At 35.7% G+C, this 17,724-nt stretch overlaps 1 protein-coding gene across 2 annotated transcripts in view; it reads left to right on the top strand.

Moving 5' to 3' along the window:
• Window positions 1–17,724, top strand: part of NCAPG (non-SMC condensin I complex subunit G) — a 48,918-nt gene that overhangs the window by 16,564 nt on the left and 14,630 nt on the right. For both annotated transcript variants that reach the window (XM_019829714.3, XM_003985501.6), the window contains 5 exons: window positions 743–829; window positions 1,150–1,329; window positions 3,527–3,637; window positions 7,050–7,169; window positions 13,986–14,213. In XM_019829714.3, coding sequence (XP_019685273.2) covers window positions 743–829; window positions 1,150–1,329; window positions 3,527–3,637; window positions 7,050–7,169; window positions 13,986–14,213 — 726 coding nt within the window. The remainder of the gene's footprint in view (window positions 1–742; window positions 830–1,149; window positions 1,330–3,526; window positions 3,638–7,049; window positions 7,170–13,985; window positions 14,214–17,724) is intronic.

Here is a 17,724-nt window from a genome sequence, read left to right as displayed (position 1 = left end):
ATGAGAATAGCAATAAAACCTACCTTTTCTTGTTCAATGAAATAATGTTCATGAAGTGCTTGGTAAATACAGAAATAAATGTTATCTATTATAATATTGCCAAGTATTTTCTCGAGATAGTCAAAAAAGACAGCTCTGTCAGTGTTTTTCATAAATTCATGTACTGAGTTGCAAGTTAATTCGGAGGTTGTCTTTTTCCAACCCTTCCTTATACGTGCTTAAACATAAATCCTTTCTACAATACAGCATTCCCAGTTAGTGGTTATCCACATCTCCTTAAGTACCTTCATTGGGGATGTAGCCTTTTCCTAAATCAGCCAACTCTGATGTCCCAGTGGCTGTGAGAGGAAAAGTCTTTAGTTATGCTGTCATTATTTATGCAAGAGGGAATTGAGGATTACGGGCAGAAAGTTTTAGTTTTTGGTCCCTAACATTAGATATTATACTCATTTTTCTTTTCTTTTTTTTTTTTTTTGAGTATTACATGAGAGAATTTATCTTCAACATCTGTGTGCCTGTTTACCTTCTTATAATCTTGGAATTTTTAGTTAGATATATTGTTTGGTCATTTTTCCCCCCAAATTGTCTAGAAGGTAGACTATGTGCTATTTTTACTTGTGTGTTTTGCTCTATTTTTTTAGGAGATTGTGGATACTATTTGGAATTATGTATAGCAAATTTGGTGTCATTTTATCATATAGAACATATATTAAATCATGTACTCTGAATTATAATTTATCAGGTTACAGAAATTATCTCTGAGATTCGGGCGCCCATTGTTACCGTTGGTGTTGATGATCCCGCTGACGTAAGAAAGAAAGAACTCAGGGTAAATTTCTTCTAAATTAAAGAAATGTTTTGAGAATGATGTAGTTGTATAAGTCTTTTATTTCCTTTTGCTGCATATTTTCAAAATTGTTCTCACAAAGTCACATTACTAACTATAAATTGTAAGAGTATCTAAAATGTTACCAGTTTATGCTGTCTGAAAGATTTGCCTGTCTCTGATTCAGGAAGAATACAACTTTTTTTGTATATGCTGGACTCGGCTGAACTTTTGCGTTGTTGAGATTTTAAATAATACTCTTCAGTTTGCTATAGATTTTTATATTAATGGTTTTTGTTAAAGCAATTTATATCTTTCCTTAGATGGCTGAAATAAAAGTTAAACTGATTGAGGCAAAAGAAGCTTTGGAAAATTGCATTAACTTACAGGATTTTAATCAAGCATCAGAATTAAAAGAAGAAATAAAAGCATTAGAAGATGCCAAAGTAAAGCTATTGAAAGAGACAGAGCAACTTGAAATCAAAGAAGTTCACATAGAGAAGGTATAGATAACTTTTTCATACTAAATGTCAGCAGTTATTAATCATCTCAACTACACTTTATTTTCTTTCTTAACTCCTGCCAGTGTATGTTTACTTTGGAGGGGTTTTTAGCAGTATCATGAATTAATGTGAAAATAGTTTTTCCCTTTTGTTCCTTTTTATTTTAGACTTTAAAAGGCCTCAGTTAGCTTTAATTATTATAACTAGGACTTTATTTGCTCCCTTGTCATGCTCATCTCTGGAGCCTACAGTCTTTTCTTCCTTGCTAAGGAAACTTACCTTCTAGTATTTTCTTCTGTTTGGTTGTGTGTGTGTGTGTGTGTGTGTGTGTGTGTGTGTGTGTGTGTGTGTGTTTTGAATGCTTTAGAAAAAGAAAATGTATCCATCTATCCATCTCTCTCTTCATGGAAGACTCATGACCTTTCTGAGCTAGGAAAAGAATTTCTATGATAACCATACGATAGTACATATAGTTTTTAAAGCTTAACTTTTTGTTAACTTTTTGTTCTTAGAAAAAGCTAAGGAGTTTTGTTATTTTAAATGAAATACTGAACATTTTATCTAGTAACATTTAAAGTTTAGTTTCAGCAGTCATTTTTTTTAACTTAGTGGTATTTGATATACTTGTCACTTTAAGATAGAATGGTATCAGTTGCTCTAATATTTGATGTTAGCTTTCATTCAGGAGATCTTTTAGAATTTTTCCTTTTGTAGTAAACATCATTTATTATTTTACTTTGAGTTTGGGAAGTGCCAGTTGAAGTATGCTCAAAGAGAATGCTGGATAGGAAAGAGTTTACTGTTCAGGAGCATTTTGTAAGTTATACCATATCCTTGATTTCTCTAGTCATAGACATCCCTGTTCCAACACTCCACTTTCCCATTGAATATGCCTGAATTTTATTTTCATAGCTAGCATCTTATCTTGTTTGACAAAGTATGGATCATTATGGGTGCTTAATTTGAGGAACGGATTTAAAGTGAAAAATAAAAATGTAAACTGAAAAATGATACAAACTGCAGGTCTGAATTGGGAAATTGTGAACAAACATGACCTATCATGATTAATATCATTTATTTAACTTGACTTGCTTTGACTATTTGTGTCTTCATTTGTCCTATTTAAGGGTTATAAATCTATTCTTGTTGTTGGCTTCCCTAGGGGAAGAAGTGTTTTCACTTGACATTGGAATAAAAATAATAATGTAAGCTAACAGTTACAGGATGCTTTTTCTGTGGTAGTCACTGCTTCAAGCACTTCACAAGTATTTGATTCTCACTATAACCTTATGGGGTTGGTGCTATTTTCATTTTATATAGGAAAAGTAACTTGCCCAAAATTACACAGATAGTAAATGGTAGAGACAGGATTCAAACCCAGCCGAGTCAGGCTTTAGATTTGTGCCTTTAATGCACTGTATTGTTTCTTGATGTGTTTTTAAAGGAATCCTGTAGGCCCATGGAATGGCTTATATAAGGGTCTAGAAGTTTAAAGAGTACCTGCTGTGTTTAAAAACTTCAGGTCCATATGACTAGAGAAGTGAGGGGAGAGAAGTAAGAGATAAATCTTGTGGAAAAATTAAGGGCCAGGCCTGTTAAGGTCTTGTATAAGCAGTATTTAAAATTTTCTGCTTTAGCCAGGGATCATGGTGAATGACTAAAGGTTTTAAGTGGTAGGATAAGATTTATATCTTAGTTAGAAAATAGAGTGCAGGGTGATAAAAGCCTAGGCAGGCATAGTAGTTGAAGACTTATAGTAATGTAGCCTTGATATGTATACAGCCAGAAGAAGACAATGATGGTGGATGTGGAAAGAAGTGATGGATTTGAGGAGTATTTAGGAATTAGTAACAGGGAGAAGAGTGAATCCAGAATGTACCCTAGGTCTTTTGGTTTGGACATTTGGTAGATAGCAGTGTTATTTATGGAGATAGCACAAGAAGAGAAAGGATTTGGGTAATGATGAGTTCTTTTGGAAATTTTGAGTTTGAGAAGCCTGTGAAACGTACAAGAGGAAATGTAGCAATTGTATGTATGAATCTGAAAGTTAGGAGATGGATGGTAAATGGAGTTGTATGATTGGATAAGATTGCCCAAAGAGACAATATGCCTTAGAGAAAGCCCTGAAAAAGCTAATATTTAAAGGATGGGCAGAGGATATTTATACTAATGTAGAATATTTTGTGTTTCATTTTAGAATGATGCTGAAACACTACAGAAGTGTCTTATTTTGTGCTATGAATTGTTGAAGCAGATGTCCACTTCAACAGGTATAGGTGCAACCATGAATGGCATCATTGAATCGTTGGTAAGTTGGTGGCCTTTGAAGCTTTATTTTAGCCCACTCCTTCCTTAGTTTGTAAGTAATATGTTCCTTGCGGTTCAAAAGAATAAAAAGATAATCATCTTTAGCATCTGATAAATATAAATGGTAAAATAAAAAAATTATATAGTGGCTACTTCATATTGTGAAGATTAAATTAAGATAATGTATATAAAAGACCTCGTATATAAGTTATACTTATCCCTTTAACAAGTTTGAAAAGTTATACTAGGAGGAGATGTAAAATATTTTCATTCTTTGAATAGTAACAGGAAATACTGAAACATATTAGGTATATTTAAGTCCTGGAGTCTTGCTATATAGAAAGACTCTGAGACTTACTTTATGAGCCCTGTGAAAGGAATTTGGGGTTTTTTCCTATATATTTAAAGACGTTTTACTAAAGTAACTCTTCATAGAGATTTTATTAACTATAGGGACACAAATACTGCAAGACTCTAGTAAAACAACATTGTCTGATAGCAATATAATGCAGACCGCATGTAACTTAACATTTTCTAGTAGCCACATTTAAAAATTAAAAGTAAATAGGTGAAATATAATTTTAATATACTTAACCGAATATACCCCAAATATTTTAATGGCATCATTTGCTCAATATTAAACTGTTGAGACATTTTACATTCTGTTCTTCATACTAAATCTTAATAGCACATCTCAGTGTGGACTAGCACATTCCAAGCATTCAGTAGCCACATGTGGTTTATGGCAACAGTATTCCATAGTAGGGTATTCTTACCAATGCTACTTATTCAAAGCAAAGTTTGAATGTATCTAGGCTCTTCCAGGATCCTCCCTCAATTATATTTTCTTGGGATTAATGAAAAACAGCCAATGGATGTAATCTAAAATCTAGTTCCCTGGGGTGCCTGGGTGGCTCATTCAGTTGAGCGTCCGACTTCAGCTCAAGTCATGATCTCGTGGTTCGTGGGTACGGCCCCACATCCAGATTGCCCCGTCAGTACGCCCGCTTCGGATCCTCTGTCCCCCCCCCCCACCCCTCCCCCACTTAGGCTCTCTCAAAAATAAATTAGAAAAAACCCCAGAAAACCACAAAGAAATTTAAAATCTAGTTCCCTGAATTGTCATGAGTTTCTAAATGCAGTAAAGATGCCAGTTCTTGTTTACGACAATGTAGAACTTCTGATTAAAAGTAGCTTTTACTAAACCATTAAAATTTAGTTTCATTCTTAGTAGAGCAAATGTCTTTAGTGAAAAGTAGTAGTTTTAAAGTTCTACTTGCATACTTTATGTCTGGTCCTATTGCAAGAGAATGGTAAAGTATGGTATAATTACATAATTGGAGTAGTAAATATGAAGACTATACATGTAGGGAGAAGATACACAAATTTGAGTGAAGGAAGAACACAAAATTGAATAGTCATAATGATTTTAAGTGTACAAAAACAATTTATGTCTAAAGATTGAAGGAAGGGGCGCCTGGGTGGCTCAGTTGGCTAAGTGTCTGACTTTGACTCAGGTCGTGATCTCACAGTTCGTGAGTTCGAGCCCCGCATCAGCTGAGGCTGTCAACTCAGCCTGGAGACTGCTTTGGATTCTGTGTCTCCATCTCTTCTCTGCCCTTCCCCTACTCACTCTGTCTCACTTTCTCTCAACAATAAACATTAAAAAATAAATAAAAAATAAAGGTTGAAGGAAACTAGAGGGATGTAAATGAGTAAGATATTTAGATAGAGGAGTTATATTTTAGTGAAATTACCATTTTTAAAATAAAAATCGGGGTGCCTGGGTAGTTCAGTCAGTTGAGTGTCTGACTCTTGATTTCAGCTCAGGTCACAATCCCAGGGTTGTGGGATTGGGCCCTGTGTCGAGCTCCGCACTGAACATGGAGCCTGCTTAAGATTCTGTCTCTTTCCCTCTGCCTTTCTTCCCACTGCTCATGCAAGAGTTCTCTCTCAAAAAAAAAAAAATTAAAATTAAAATTAGAATCATAAAGTTATTAGTTGAGCAACTATTTATTGAACATCTATATACTAAATGCCAATGATAGAGTATACACGGTATACAAAACATATATAGACTGCCCTTGTGGATATTCTGGTCCAGTGATTGGGACATCAATCAAATAAATAAGTGGAAGGTTTTGACATTGATAATTGCTATGAAGAAGAGCTGTATGGTCCTATGTGAACTTAAAATATGGGATTTGTTCCATTCAGGGAAGGTGACCATAATCTGATATTTGAGTAGACCTTCACTATGTGAAAAGGGGAGGGAAGAATGTTCTAGATTTCTTCTCTCCAATATGGTTGCAGCCAGCCACATGTGGCTGTTAAAAACCTGTGGCTAGGAGCTCCTGGGTGGCTCAGTTGGTTAAGTATCTGACCTCAGCTCAGGTCGTGATCTCACAGTTGGTAAGTTCAAGCCCTGCATCTGGCTTTCTGCTGTCAGTGTAGAGCTCACTTCATATCCTCTGTCCCTCTCTTTCTCTGCCCCTCCCCCGCTTGCATGTACGCTCTTTCTTCTGCTCTCTCTCAAAAATAAACATTAAACTTGTGGGTATTAACAACTAGTCTAAACTGAGATGTGCTGTTTCAAAACACATTTGGTTTTGAAAACTTAGCACAAACAACACAACGTAGATTATCTGAAAATTTTTTCAAGTTTATTTATTTTGAGAGAGAGTGTGCGCGCGCGCAAGTGAAGTAGGGCAGAGAAAGAGAGGGACAGAATCCTAAACAGGTGCCACACTGTCATCATGGAGCCTGATGTGGAGCTTGAACTCATGAATTGTGAGATTATGACCTGAGCCAAAATTAAGAGTTGGGCACTTAATCGACTGAGTCACCCTGGCACTCCCTCAATTTTTAAATTTTGATTACATGTTGTAATGTTAATATTTTGGTTATATTGAGAATAATAAGATGTATTAAAATTAGTTTCACATGTTTCTTTTTAATGTGCCTACTAGAAAATTTAAAATGACATATGACTTACATTATATTTCTGTTGAATAGCACTGCATGGAAGGCATCGAAATCAGACCATCGTTAAGCAAAGAGTGAGGGGTAGCATGGTATAAGATGACACTAAGAAATACCACATAATGAGACAAATGTCGTGTAAAGGAGTTTTATCTTTGTCTTATGAGCATTGGGAAGCTATTGAGTCACTTTTAACAGGTGGAGGGGGACGTGTCTCATGATCAGACTGTATTTCACTCTGGCTATATTCTCTGTTTTAGCAATTTAATATTTACCTTTTTTTTAATCTGAAAATTGATGTCGACAGTATGGATAAGAAGTAGATCTATGAAATCATATAGAAATTACCTCTTTGACCATATTTTTAATAATAATGCTGTTACAAATTTCTTATCCTGGTCAAAACTCTTTTAATTTCTAATTCATTTTAGATTCTTCCTGGAATAGTAAGTGTTCATCCTGTAGTAAGAAATCTGGCTATTTTATGCTTGGGCTGCTGTGGACTACAGAATCAGGATTTTGCAAGTAAACACTTCGTATTATTATTGCAGGTAGGATTTATCTTGTGACAAAATCTTGACTGTATTTTCCTGAAATAAATATTTAGAATCTGTGGTGATAATGTGAGTACTCTACATTTATTCTGTTCCAGGGCTTATTTATGACAGTGACTATTATGGATGACTTTTAGGGACTCTGATTTTTTTTCTTTTTTAATGTTTGCTTATTTTTGAGAGAGAGAGAGAAAGAGAGACAGCATGAGTGTGGGGAGGGGCAGAGAGAGAGGGAGACAAAGAATCTGAAGCAGGCTCCAGGCCCTGAACTGTCAGCACAGAGCCTGATGTGGGGCTTGAACCTACAAACCATGGGATCAGGACCTGAACCAAAGTCAGATGCTTAACTGAGCCACCCAGGCACTCCTAGGGACTCTGATTTTTATCTTTTGATTTCTTTCTTAATAAAGTTGAGAAAAGATGAAATGTCAATTATTTATTTTAAAAAATGTGGTTTTTTTAACGTTTATTTATTTTTGAGACAGAGAGAGACAGAGCATGAACGGGGGAGGGTCAGAGAGAGGGAGACACAGAATCTGAAACAGGCTCCAGGCTCTGAGCTGTCAGCACAGAGCCCGACGCGGGGCTCGAACTCACGGACCACGAGATCATGACCTGAGCCGAAGTCGGCTGCTTAACCGACTGAGCCACCCATGCGCCCCGAAATGTCAATTAAAGTATTTTTAAATTATATATAACAAAAAAATATATAAAATATATATAACAAAAATTATAGCAAATATTTGTTGAGTATGATATGCTCAGCATTATTTTATGCTTAGGAAAAAATAAGATAGGTAATGAAAAAAACAAGATAAAAGTTGCTGTCCTAATGGAGCTTACATTTTAGAAGAGGAGACACACAGTGAAAAATAGCATGTCAAATTGAAAAAAAAAAGAGTAAGGAATGGAAATAGGCAGAAGGATCTGTTTGGTCAAGAAAGGCCTGACTAATAAATTGAAATTTGGACCAGTCCCAGGAAAGTTGGAGAATGAGCCATGTAGATATCTGGGTAAGTTGTTTCTGATGAGAGGGAAGAACAGGGGAAGGGCCCCTGAAGTAGGACTTTGTTTCACATGGTCAAGGAACAAGGGGAACTATGGCTGGGGCAGATTGAGCAAAGAGGAGAAGGGTAGGAGAAAGGATTTGCGGATAATAGGATGTACATGTCTTCTGGGGACTTGCAGACTTCGCAGTGAATGAAATGGTAAAGAATGGGAGGATTCTGCATACAGGATTATTATGATCTGACTGGGTATAATGTTGATGTAGACTAGGGGTTGGCATACCTTTTCTATAAAGGGATAGAGAGTAAATATATTTTACTCTGCAGGCCACATGGTGTGTCTCAAGTACTATTCTGTGATGCAGGTGTGAAAACAGCCATGGCAATATATAAATGAGTTTGTGTGGCTGTAGTTTAAAAAATTTATTTATGGACACTAAAATTTGAATTTCATACAATTTTCACATGCAATGAGGTTATTTTTTTTTAATCATTTAAAGATGTGCAACTCGAAGGCTGTGCAAAAACAGGCAGCAGACTGGGTTTGGCCCCTCACCCATAGTTTGCAGGTCTCTAGTATTTAGGGGTACAAGTATGGAAGCGGAGATGCTCATAGGAGGGTATTGCAATAATCCTGGAAAGAGATGATGATGACTTGGACCAATGTTCAAGTGGTTACTGGGGTCTTGAGAAGTGTTGGTAATCTACATTTGAAGATGGTATCTATAGAATTTGCTGATGAATCTGATGTGGATGTGAAAGAAAGAAATTGAAGATAACTAAAAATTTTAGTTAAAATAATTGGGAAAGATAGACTTGCCCTTTCCTGTATGGGGAAAACAGAAACAAATTTTATGGTGGATGAGATAAGGAGTTCAGTTTTGGGTGTGATAAGTTTGAAGTTTGAGTTGCAAGTGGATATATTGAATAGGCAGTTGTATGTGAGTCAGAGATAGGAGGGACACGCGAGTTGGAGAGAGGGATCTAAGTCTTTATAATAGTATTCAGTGCTTAGAGACTGGATGTTACCTGAGGGATGAATGTAGAATGAGTAGCAGTCCTGCCGTTGTAGTTCCCTAGGGCTTAGGTAACATTTAAAGGAAGGGGAGATAAAGAGGAACCAGTAAAGACCAAGGTGAAGTGGACAGTAAGGGGAGAGTGTGATGTCCTAGAAGGCAAGTGAAGATGTTATTTTCCAAGGGCTAGCATCACCTAACTGTCTATTGCTGGTGACAGGTTGATAAGGATTTATAATTGCCCATTTGGGGCAAATAAGGAAATATTTGGTGACTTTCATGAGTGTAGCTTATATGGAGGTTAAAGTTTTATAGGAGTGGGCCGAAGAGAGAATTATGAGAGGGGAATTGGAGATAGCCAGTGTAGACTACTCTTTCAAGGTTTTGTTTTTGTTAGGACTAATAGAAATGGGGAGGTAGCAAGAGAAGGATATGGGATAAGAAAGAAGAGGTGGGTTTTTTTTTTTTTTTAAGTTTATTTATTTTGAGAGAGACAGAGAGCATGCACGTGAGCATGGGAGGTACAGAGAGAAGAGGGAGAGAGAATCCTAAGCAGGCCCTGCTCTGTCAACACAGAGCCTGGTGCAGGGCTGGATCCTACAAACTGTGAGATCGTGATCTGATTTGAAACCAAGAGTTGGACGTTTAACCAACAGAGCCACCTTGGCGCCCCAAAATATTTTTGGTTTCAATTTTTTTTTAAGGTCGAGAAAGTTACAGTATGTTTGTAATACTAAGGACAAAGGCCTAGTGAGAGGAAAAAATTGATAATATAGGGAAGAGAAGGCAGTTGCTAGAGTGCTATTGGGTAGACAAGAAGGGATGGCATCGAGTGTACCAGTGGAGTATAACTCCCTTGGACATCTGTCTTTAACATTTGGGCCTGGCTTAACTTCAAAAATATACCTCCCTCCATTTCCCATATAAAAAGACGATGTGATTAATGTAGCATCTGGTGTTGCCAAATGGTATAAAAAATTGCAAGGAATTTTAGTGCAGATTGCTTGCCAACAGGTTAAATGGGAATACTTTGTGTGCTCAATTTGAAAATAACATGTGACAACACAGATCGTCATTTTCATGAAAAGATTATTTTAAAAGACTGAACTCCACCAATAATAGAATATTCCTTCAGCAAGAAACCCTTATCTTGGAGCATCCTTTAATGTTGCTGTCACATTACCAGGAAAAACAAAGTATACAATTAAAGAGAACTTGGGGAAGTCATGTGTTCTGGAAATGGTCAAATTGTTTGTGGCTTGTATCAAAGGAAGAAAATTAAAATTGTACTTACGTCAGAAGACAGTCATAAGAAATTTCAGAGTTTTGTTCTAGTTTCCTTTTTTGGAACGTTTGGCATCTGATCAATTTATTTAATGCAGTGATGAAATTACTGTTGCTGTTTTGTTTATATTTATCATCCTATGCTACTGTTGTCACAGGAAAATTTCTGTTATTGTTAGGTCCTTTTGGAAACTTGAAATGTCAGTATTTAAAATGATGTGAAGTTCCTTTCTCAAAGATACTGAAAGAAAAATATTGGTACTTTGTTCAGATGAATCATTTTTAGTCCTTGGCCGTATATCTGGTTTTGCTCCAACATGCAGAGTGAATCTCCATGTATAGCGAGACATTCTTTTTACATCAGCAGGTATTGGCATCAGTGGTTCTGCTAGTAATTCTCAAGAAAGTCTTGTTTACTATTGTGAAATTTTATGGCTTTATAGGTACCCAGGGAATAAAATCCTGTATTTTCAAAGAGGTTTTACTAAGAAATTAGTGTACAATAAACTCTCTACTTTCCTGTCTTCCTAGAAGATGGGTCTTGTACTAGATTGACCCGTGGTCATTACTTTTTTTTTTTTTTAACGTGGAAGAAAAATCTTATTAGAATGTTTGATAGTGAACGATTCATTTATGTCTAGTTAAGTGTATTTTTTTTTCTCTAAAAATGGGATAAAACATTAAGATATTCTGTATACCATTAAGAGTGCTGCTGAAAAATTATAAGTTGTAGTCAGGCTGGAAGTCTGATAGAGAAGATTGAAGGTAGACAGTTATATAAAATTTCTAGTATTGCAGCAAAGGAAATACCATAGAACTTTCCCAGAAAATAATTAAGTTCAGTTAACCTTTAAAGATGAAATGTGGATTTTGATCCTTTTAATTTTTGCTGGCATAATATCAGTAATACGTGCTGTGGTCATTTTAGTCCAAAGAAATGCAGTATGAATGTAATGCTTAAGAGTCGCCTGGACCATTCTGAAGTTATTTAATACTACCTCATCTTCCACTTGACAGAGAGAGCTTGTTACTGTTTGTATTTATATATGTAATTTTCTGTAGTAGAAAGGAATTGTCAAAATGAGGCAGGTGTGAAAGATAAATGATGTTTTTTATGAAGACCATTCCACAATTTTACTCTCTTCCAAATCAAGCCAGTCAACAGAATAGCAGCCTTGTCATGGAATTAAAGTTTTAATGAAGTAAAGTTTGCCTTTTTTTTTTTTAAGTATAGACAGCTGTGATCTCTAAACTTTTTTCAAGGACTAGGTATTAATATTTGCCTTAAAAATAGGTATAATTGTTTGTAAATTAAAAATGTGAATGATAAAAGGTTCAAATGCAGTAAAATAAATTATATGTATGATTTTGTCTATATTTTTTTATTTTTATTTTTTTATGTTTGTGTATTTTTGAGACAATGCAAGAGACAGAGTGCAATCAATGGAGGGGCAGACAGAGTGAGACACAGAATCTGAAGCAGGCTCCAGGCTCTGAGCTGTCAGTCCAGAGCCTGATGCGGGGCTCGAACTCAAACTGTGAGATTATGACCTGAGCCGAAGTCGTATGCTTAACCAACTGAGCCACTCAGGCGCCCCTGTTGTTTTGTATGTTTTTCTGGGGTGGGGTTTTAAACTCTTTATCAGGTCCTTAAAGTGGTTCATGATCAAAAGTAGTTAACCACTGAATAAATTCAATTGTTTATATTTATAAAATTATTCTTAGGGCTATTGTTAGAAGATTTTAGATTAAGGGAAAATAGCTATGTTTTGGGAGTAAGAAATCAGTTCTTTTTTAAATCAGGTTTTAGTAATAAAAATTGATTGAAGACATATATATACACTTGTTAGGTGGGAGAGGGAGATTATTTCATTTTAAAGTCTTTCTTAGATAAATATTCAGTATTGAGAGCTATTGCTAGCCAGTAAGGGACTGAGAAGGGCAAGGAAAACAAAGTTACTGCTGAAAGAGTATCATGTTTAGAATTTGTAGAGAACAGTCAAGAAAACTATATTTGGCTTTGGCAAATATGTTGGTCTTACCATAATAGATATATTCTTGAAATTTCTTTCAAAGTTTTGAGCTATTTTTCTCAGTTCACTAACTTGACCAACGTGCAGGCAATTTTCATTCATTCTAAAGAAAGGCTAAGCCATGTAGCCAAATAATTTATCAGTGTCCACAACTTAAGGGCAGTAAGGAATATAATAAATCTCTTTGTAATAGAAATATTCGGTTCTTTTTCATGGCTTTGAAATTTGGTATATAGGAAATCAGTGTTCTTAACTTAGGACAGACTCCTACAAACCACTGGGTTTTATAAGGTTCACCTCCTTTTATAAAGGAGTCCAGTTCATTGAGAACTGAATTCACTTTTAATGAATTCTGAATTTATTGAGCTAATAAGAGAAAATTTTATCTTTAGTGAAGCTTGATAACCTAGAATAGTACTAAGAGTACTGATATTTTTAATGAATGCTTTTCATTGGTTGGAATGTAATGTTTTTGTCTTAATAGGTGGCCCAAAACAATTTCAATGTAATTAAACTTTTTCTAGATCTTAGAAGAAAATCATAGTGAATATAATATATTCATTCTTTTTTTTTTTTTTTAATTTTTTTTTTTAAGTTTCATTTTGAGAGCCAGAGAGAGCAGGTGGGGGAAGGGGGGAGAGAGAATCCCAAGCAGGCTCTGCACTGTCAGCATGGAGCCTGATGTGGGGCTTGAACTCAGGAACCATGAGCTTGTGAGCTTGTGAGCTGAAACCAGGAGTTGGATGCTTAACCGACCGAGCCATCCAGGTGCCCCATTTTTTTTTTTTTTTTTTTTTGGGGGGGGGGACAGAGAGAGACAGAGCATGAATGGGGGTGGGGCAGAGAGAGAGGGAGACACAGAATCGGAAACAGGCTCCAGGCTCTGAGCCATCAGCCCGGAGCCCGACGCGGGGCTCGAACTCACGGACCGCGAGATCGTGACCTGGCTGAAGCCGGACGCCCAACCGACTGCGCCACCCAGGCGCCCCAATTTTCAAATAAAAGGAACAATAATATAATTCAGCCTGACTCTAGTTCTAGGAAGTTTGTACTGAAGGTGAACTTTTTCTGGATGAAATAGAAGTCTAAATGTTACGGTACCGGTGCCGGGTAGCCCAGTCAGTTAAGCATCTGACTCTTGATTTAGGCTCAGGTCACAATCCCAGGGTTGTTGGGTTCCATACTAAGTGTGGAGCTTGCTTAAGATTCTCTCTCTGCCTCTGCCCTTATTCCCAACTTACACGTGCGCTCTCTCGAATAATTTTATTTATTTATTTATGTGAAAAATGTTATGGTAGAAATAAAAATATTAACTTTAAAATGGAAATTTTAATTTTTGAAAAATGGTATTTCATGTGGACTTGACTGTTGAAATTAGACTAAGAAAATAAAGTGCATGTTAATTTTATGCAGTATAAACAGACTGAAAACTTTACCGAATTTACTTTTTTTGGTGGGGATATTTTAATTTAGGTTTTGCAAATTGATGATGTGACAATAAAAATAAGTGCTTTAAAGGCAATCTTTGACCAACTGATGACATTTGGGATTGAACCTTTTAAAACTAAAAAAATCAAAGCCCTTCAAAGTGAACATGCAGAAATAAACACTGATGGAGACCAAGAGGTAAAAGAAGCTGAAGAAGAGACTGCTACAGCCAAGAATGTTCTGAAACTCCTTTCTGATTTCTTAGATAGTGAGGTAAGAAATGATCATAGCCCTGTTATTATGAAATTTCTTTTTATTGTATATATATTTATACTCTTTATTTCTTTTAGGCTGAAGCTTAAATTTGGCCGTTTAAAACTTTTGCCTTTTAAATGTAATCAAGTCCCACTTCCAATACTGATAGACCTCGTTTCTCACCCTCAGATTGATTGCAAGTACAGAGTTTAAAAAAAAAAGTTTTTTTTTTATTTTTATTTTTGAGAGAGAGAGAGAGACAGAATGCAAGCTGGGGAGGGGCAGAGAGAGAGGGAGGCACAGAATCTGAACCAGGCTCCAGGCTCTGAGCTGTCAGCACATAACCCAACGCAGGACTCGAACTCACGAACCATGTGACATCATGACCTGAGCCAAAGTCAGATGCTTAACCGACTGAGCTACCCAGGCGCCCTTGCAGAGTTTTGAAGTATAAACAAAAATGACTATTAGAGGGGGTTCTGTTTTTTTTTTTCCATCTTTTCCCCTGTCTTTGTGTTTTATGACTTAAAGTTTTTCCCCCAAGAGTCTTAAATAATTTAAAGTAATTTTATGTTGGGTCAGTGGAAGGTCTGAGACAGAGTATGGGATTAGACCCTTTTCCTTAAGGTACCCTTGAACTACATTTTTATAGCATATATAAATAAACTTTTTAATATTTTTTTATTGAGGTGAAATTGATATTTCAACTGATACAACAATTTTAAAGTGGACAATTGGTGTTTAGTACATCCACAAGGTAATACAACTGCCACCTCTGTCCAATTTTTAAAAACATTTTCATTATTCTAAAAGGAAACTGGATCCATTGAGCAATCGCTCCCTATTTCCCCTCCTGCCAGCTCCTGACAGTCACCAATATGCATTTTGTTTCCATGGATTTAACTATTCTAGATATTTCATATAAATGGAATTAATTATATAGTATATGACTTTGTGTCTGCTTTCTTTCATTTAGCTTATTTTCAAGGCTCCTCCATATTGTAGTTTGTATCGGTACTTTATTCCTTCTTATGGCAGAACAATCTATCATTTTATGTATGTACCACAATTTGTTTAGCCATTCATCCATTGAAAGATATTTGGGCTGTTTCCACGTTTTGGCTATTGCGTATAGTGCTATTGTGAACATGCACGGATATGTATTTGTTTTCTGTTTTTGGGGTATATATCTAGGAGGGGTTTACTAGGTCATATTGGTGATTTTTTTTTTTTTTTAATGATTTACTCCCAATCTATTTAATTGACATTCCAACAATTCACATATTTATCTACTTATTCAGAATGTGAGAACATTTCTACTCTCCTAGTAGCAAAATTCATTTATACAATACAGCGTTATCAACTGTAGTCACCATGTTTTACATTAGGTCTTCAGAATTTTTTAATTTTAATTCTAATTTTTTAAGAACTTACAACTGAAAGTTTGTATGCTTTTACCAGTGTCTCTGTATCTCCCCCCAGCCCTGCCACCAGTCCTGGCAACTACTTTTCTACTCTATTAGTTTGACTTTTTTTTCTTTTTTCTTTTTTTTTTTTTTTTTTTTTAAGATTCTACATATAAAGTGATACCATACAGTAGTTATCTTTGTCTGGCTATTTCACTTAGCACAGCATCCTGAAGGACTCTCCATGTTGCAGATGGCAGGATTTCCTTCTTTTTTACCTCCAAATATATTCTGTTGTATATGCATCTATACCACATCTTCATCCATTCACCCATTGATGGACACTTAGGTTGTTTCCATATCTTGGCTATTGTAAATAATGCTACAATGAACATGGGAGTGCAGATCTCTCTTTGAGATTCTGTTTACACTTCCTTTGGATATATGTACCAAGAAGTGGAATTGCTCGGCCATATGATAGTTCTATTTTTAATTTTTTTGAGGAAACTTCATATTGTTTTCTGTAGTGGCTGCACCAGTTTATATTCCCACCAGCAGGGCACAAAGCATCCCTTTTCTCTACATCCTCACCAGCACTTAGCTTCTTTTTGTTGATTCAAACAGTGTGAAGTGATATTGCATTGTAGTTTTGATTTGCATTTCCCCAAAGATTAGTGATGTTAAGCACTTTTTCATCTTCCTGTTGGCTGTTTCTGTGTTGTTTTTGGAAAAATGTCATTTCAGTTCCTCTGCACATTTTTTTTAAGTTTTTATTTAAATTCCAGTTAGTTAACATACAATAATATTAGTTTTAGGTGTACAATATAGTTATTCAACACTTCCATACAACAACCAGTGCTCATCACAACAAGTGTCCTCCTTAATCCCCATCACTTATTTAACCTTTCCTCTCACCTACCTCCCCTCTGGTGACCATCAGTTTGTTCTGAATAGTTAAAGTCTGTTTCTGGCTTTACCTTTCCCTCTCCCCCCGCCACCCCCCCCCCCTTATTTGTTTTGTTTCTTGTAGTCCACATATGAGTGTCTTTAACTTATTTCGCTTAGCATAATACTCTTTAGATCCATCCATGTTGTTACAAATGGCAAGATTTTATTTTTTATGGCTGAATAAAAATATATATACCCACCTTTTCTGTATCCATTCATCAGTCAATGGACACTTGGACTGTTTCCATAATTTGTATTGTTGATAATGTTGCTGTAAACATCGGGTTGCATGTATCTCTTTGAATTAGTATTTTTGTATTTCTTGGATAAATACCTAGTAGTGCAGTTGCTGGATTGCAGGGTAATTCTATTTTTAACTTTTTAAGGAACGTCCACACTTTTTCAGAGTGGCTACAGCAGTTTGCATTCCCAACAGTGTAAGAGGGTTCCCCTTTCTCCACATCCTTGCCAACACCTGTTGTTTCTTGTGTTGTTGATTTTAGCCATTCTGTCAGGTGTGAGGTGCTTTCAGGTGTGAGGTGCTTTCTCATTGTAGTTTTCATTTGTATTTTAATTGGACTCTTTGGTGGTTTTTTGCTATTGAGTTATAGGAGTTCCTTATATATTTTGAATATTAATCCCTTATCAAATACATAGTTTGCAAATGTTTTCTTGCATTTTGAGGTTGCCTTTTCATTTTGTTAATGGTTTCCGCTGCTTTGTAGAGCTTTCAGTTTGATGTAGTCCAGCTTGTTTATTTTGCTTATGTTGTCTTTGCTTTTGTTGTCAAGTCCAAAAAATCACCAAGATTTATGTCAGGGAACTTACCTCTTATGTTTTCTTCTAGGAGTTTTATGGTTTCATGTGATAATTTCTTTAACTTTTTTGAGGACCTGCCAAACTGTTTCACAGCAGCCAAACCATTTTGCATTTTTATCAACATCGTTAAATGATTTCAGTTTTTCCACATTCATATCAACACTTACTATTTTCCAGTAAAGTTTTTTTTTTTAACCATTTTAGTAGATTAAAAAGATACCTCAGATGGTTTTGAATTGCATTTCCCTAATGATTAATGAGTATCTTTATGTGCTTGTTACCTATTTGTATGTCTTGTTTGGAAAAATGTCTTCAAATCCTTTTCCCAGTTTTAAGTTGGGTTGTGCTTTTTGAGT

This window comes from Felis catus, chromosome B1 (genome assembly GCF_018350175.1).
Source record: "Felis catus isolate Fca126 chromosome B1, F.catus_Fca126_mat1.0, whole genome shotgun sequence".
NCBI classification, from domain to species: domain Eukaryota; kingdom Metazoa; phylum Chordata; class Mammalia; order Carnivora; family Felidae; genus Felis; species Felis catus.
This window is presented reverse-complemented; position numbering and strand designations above follow the sequence as displayed.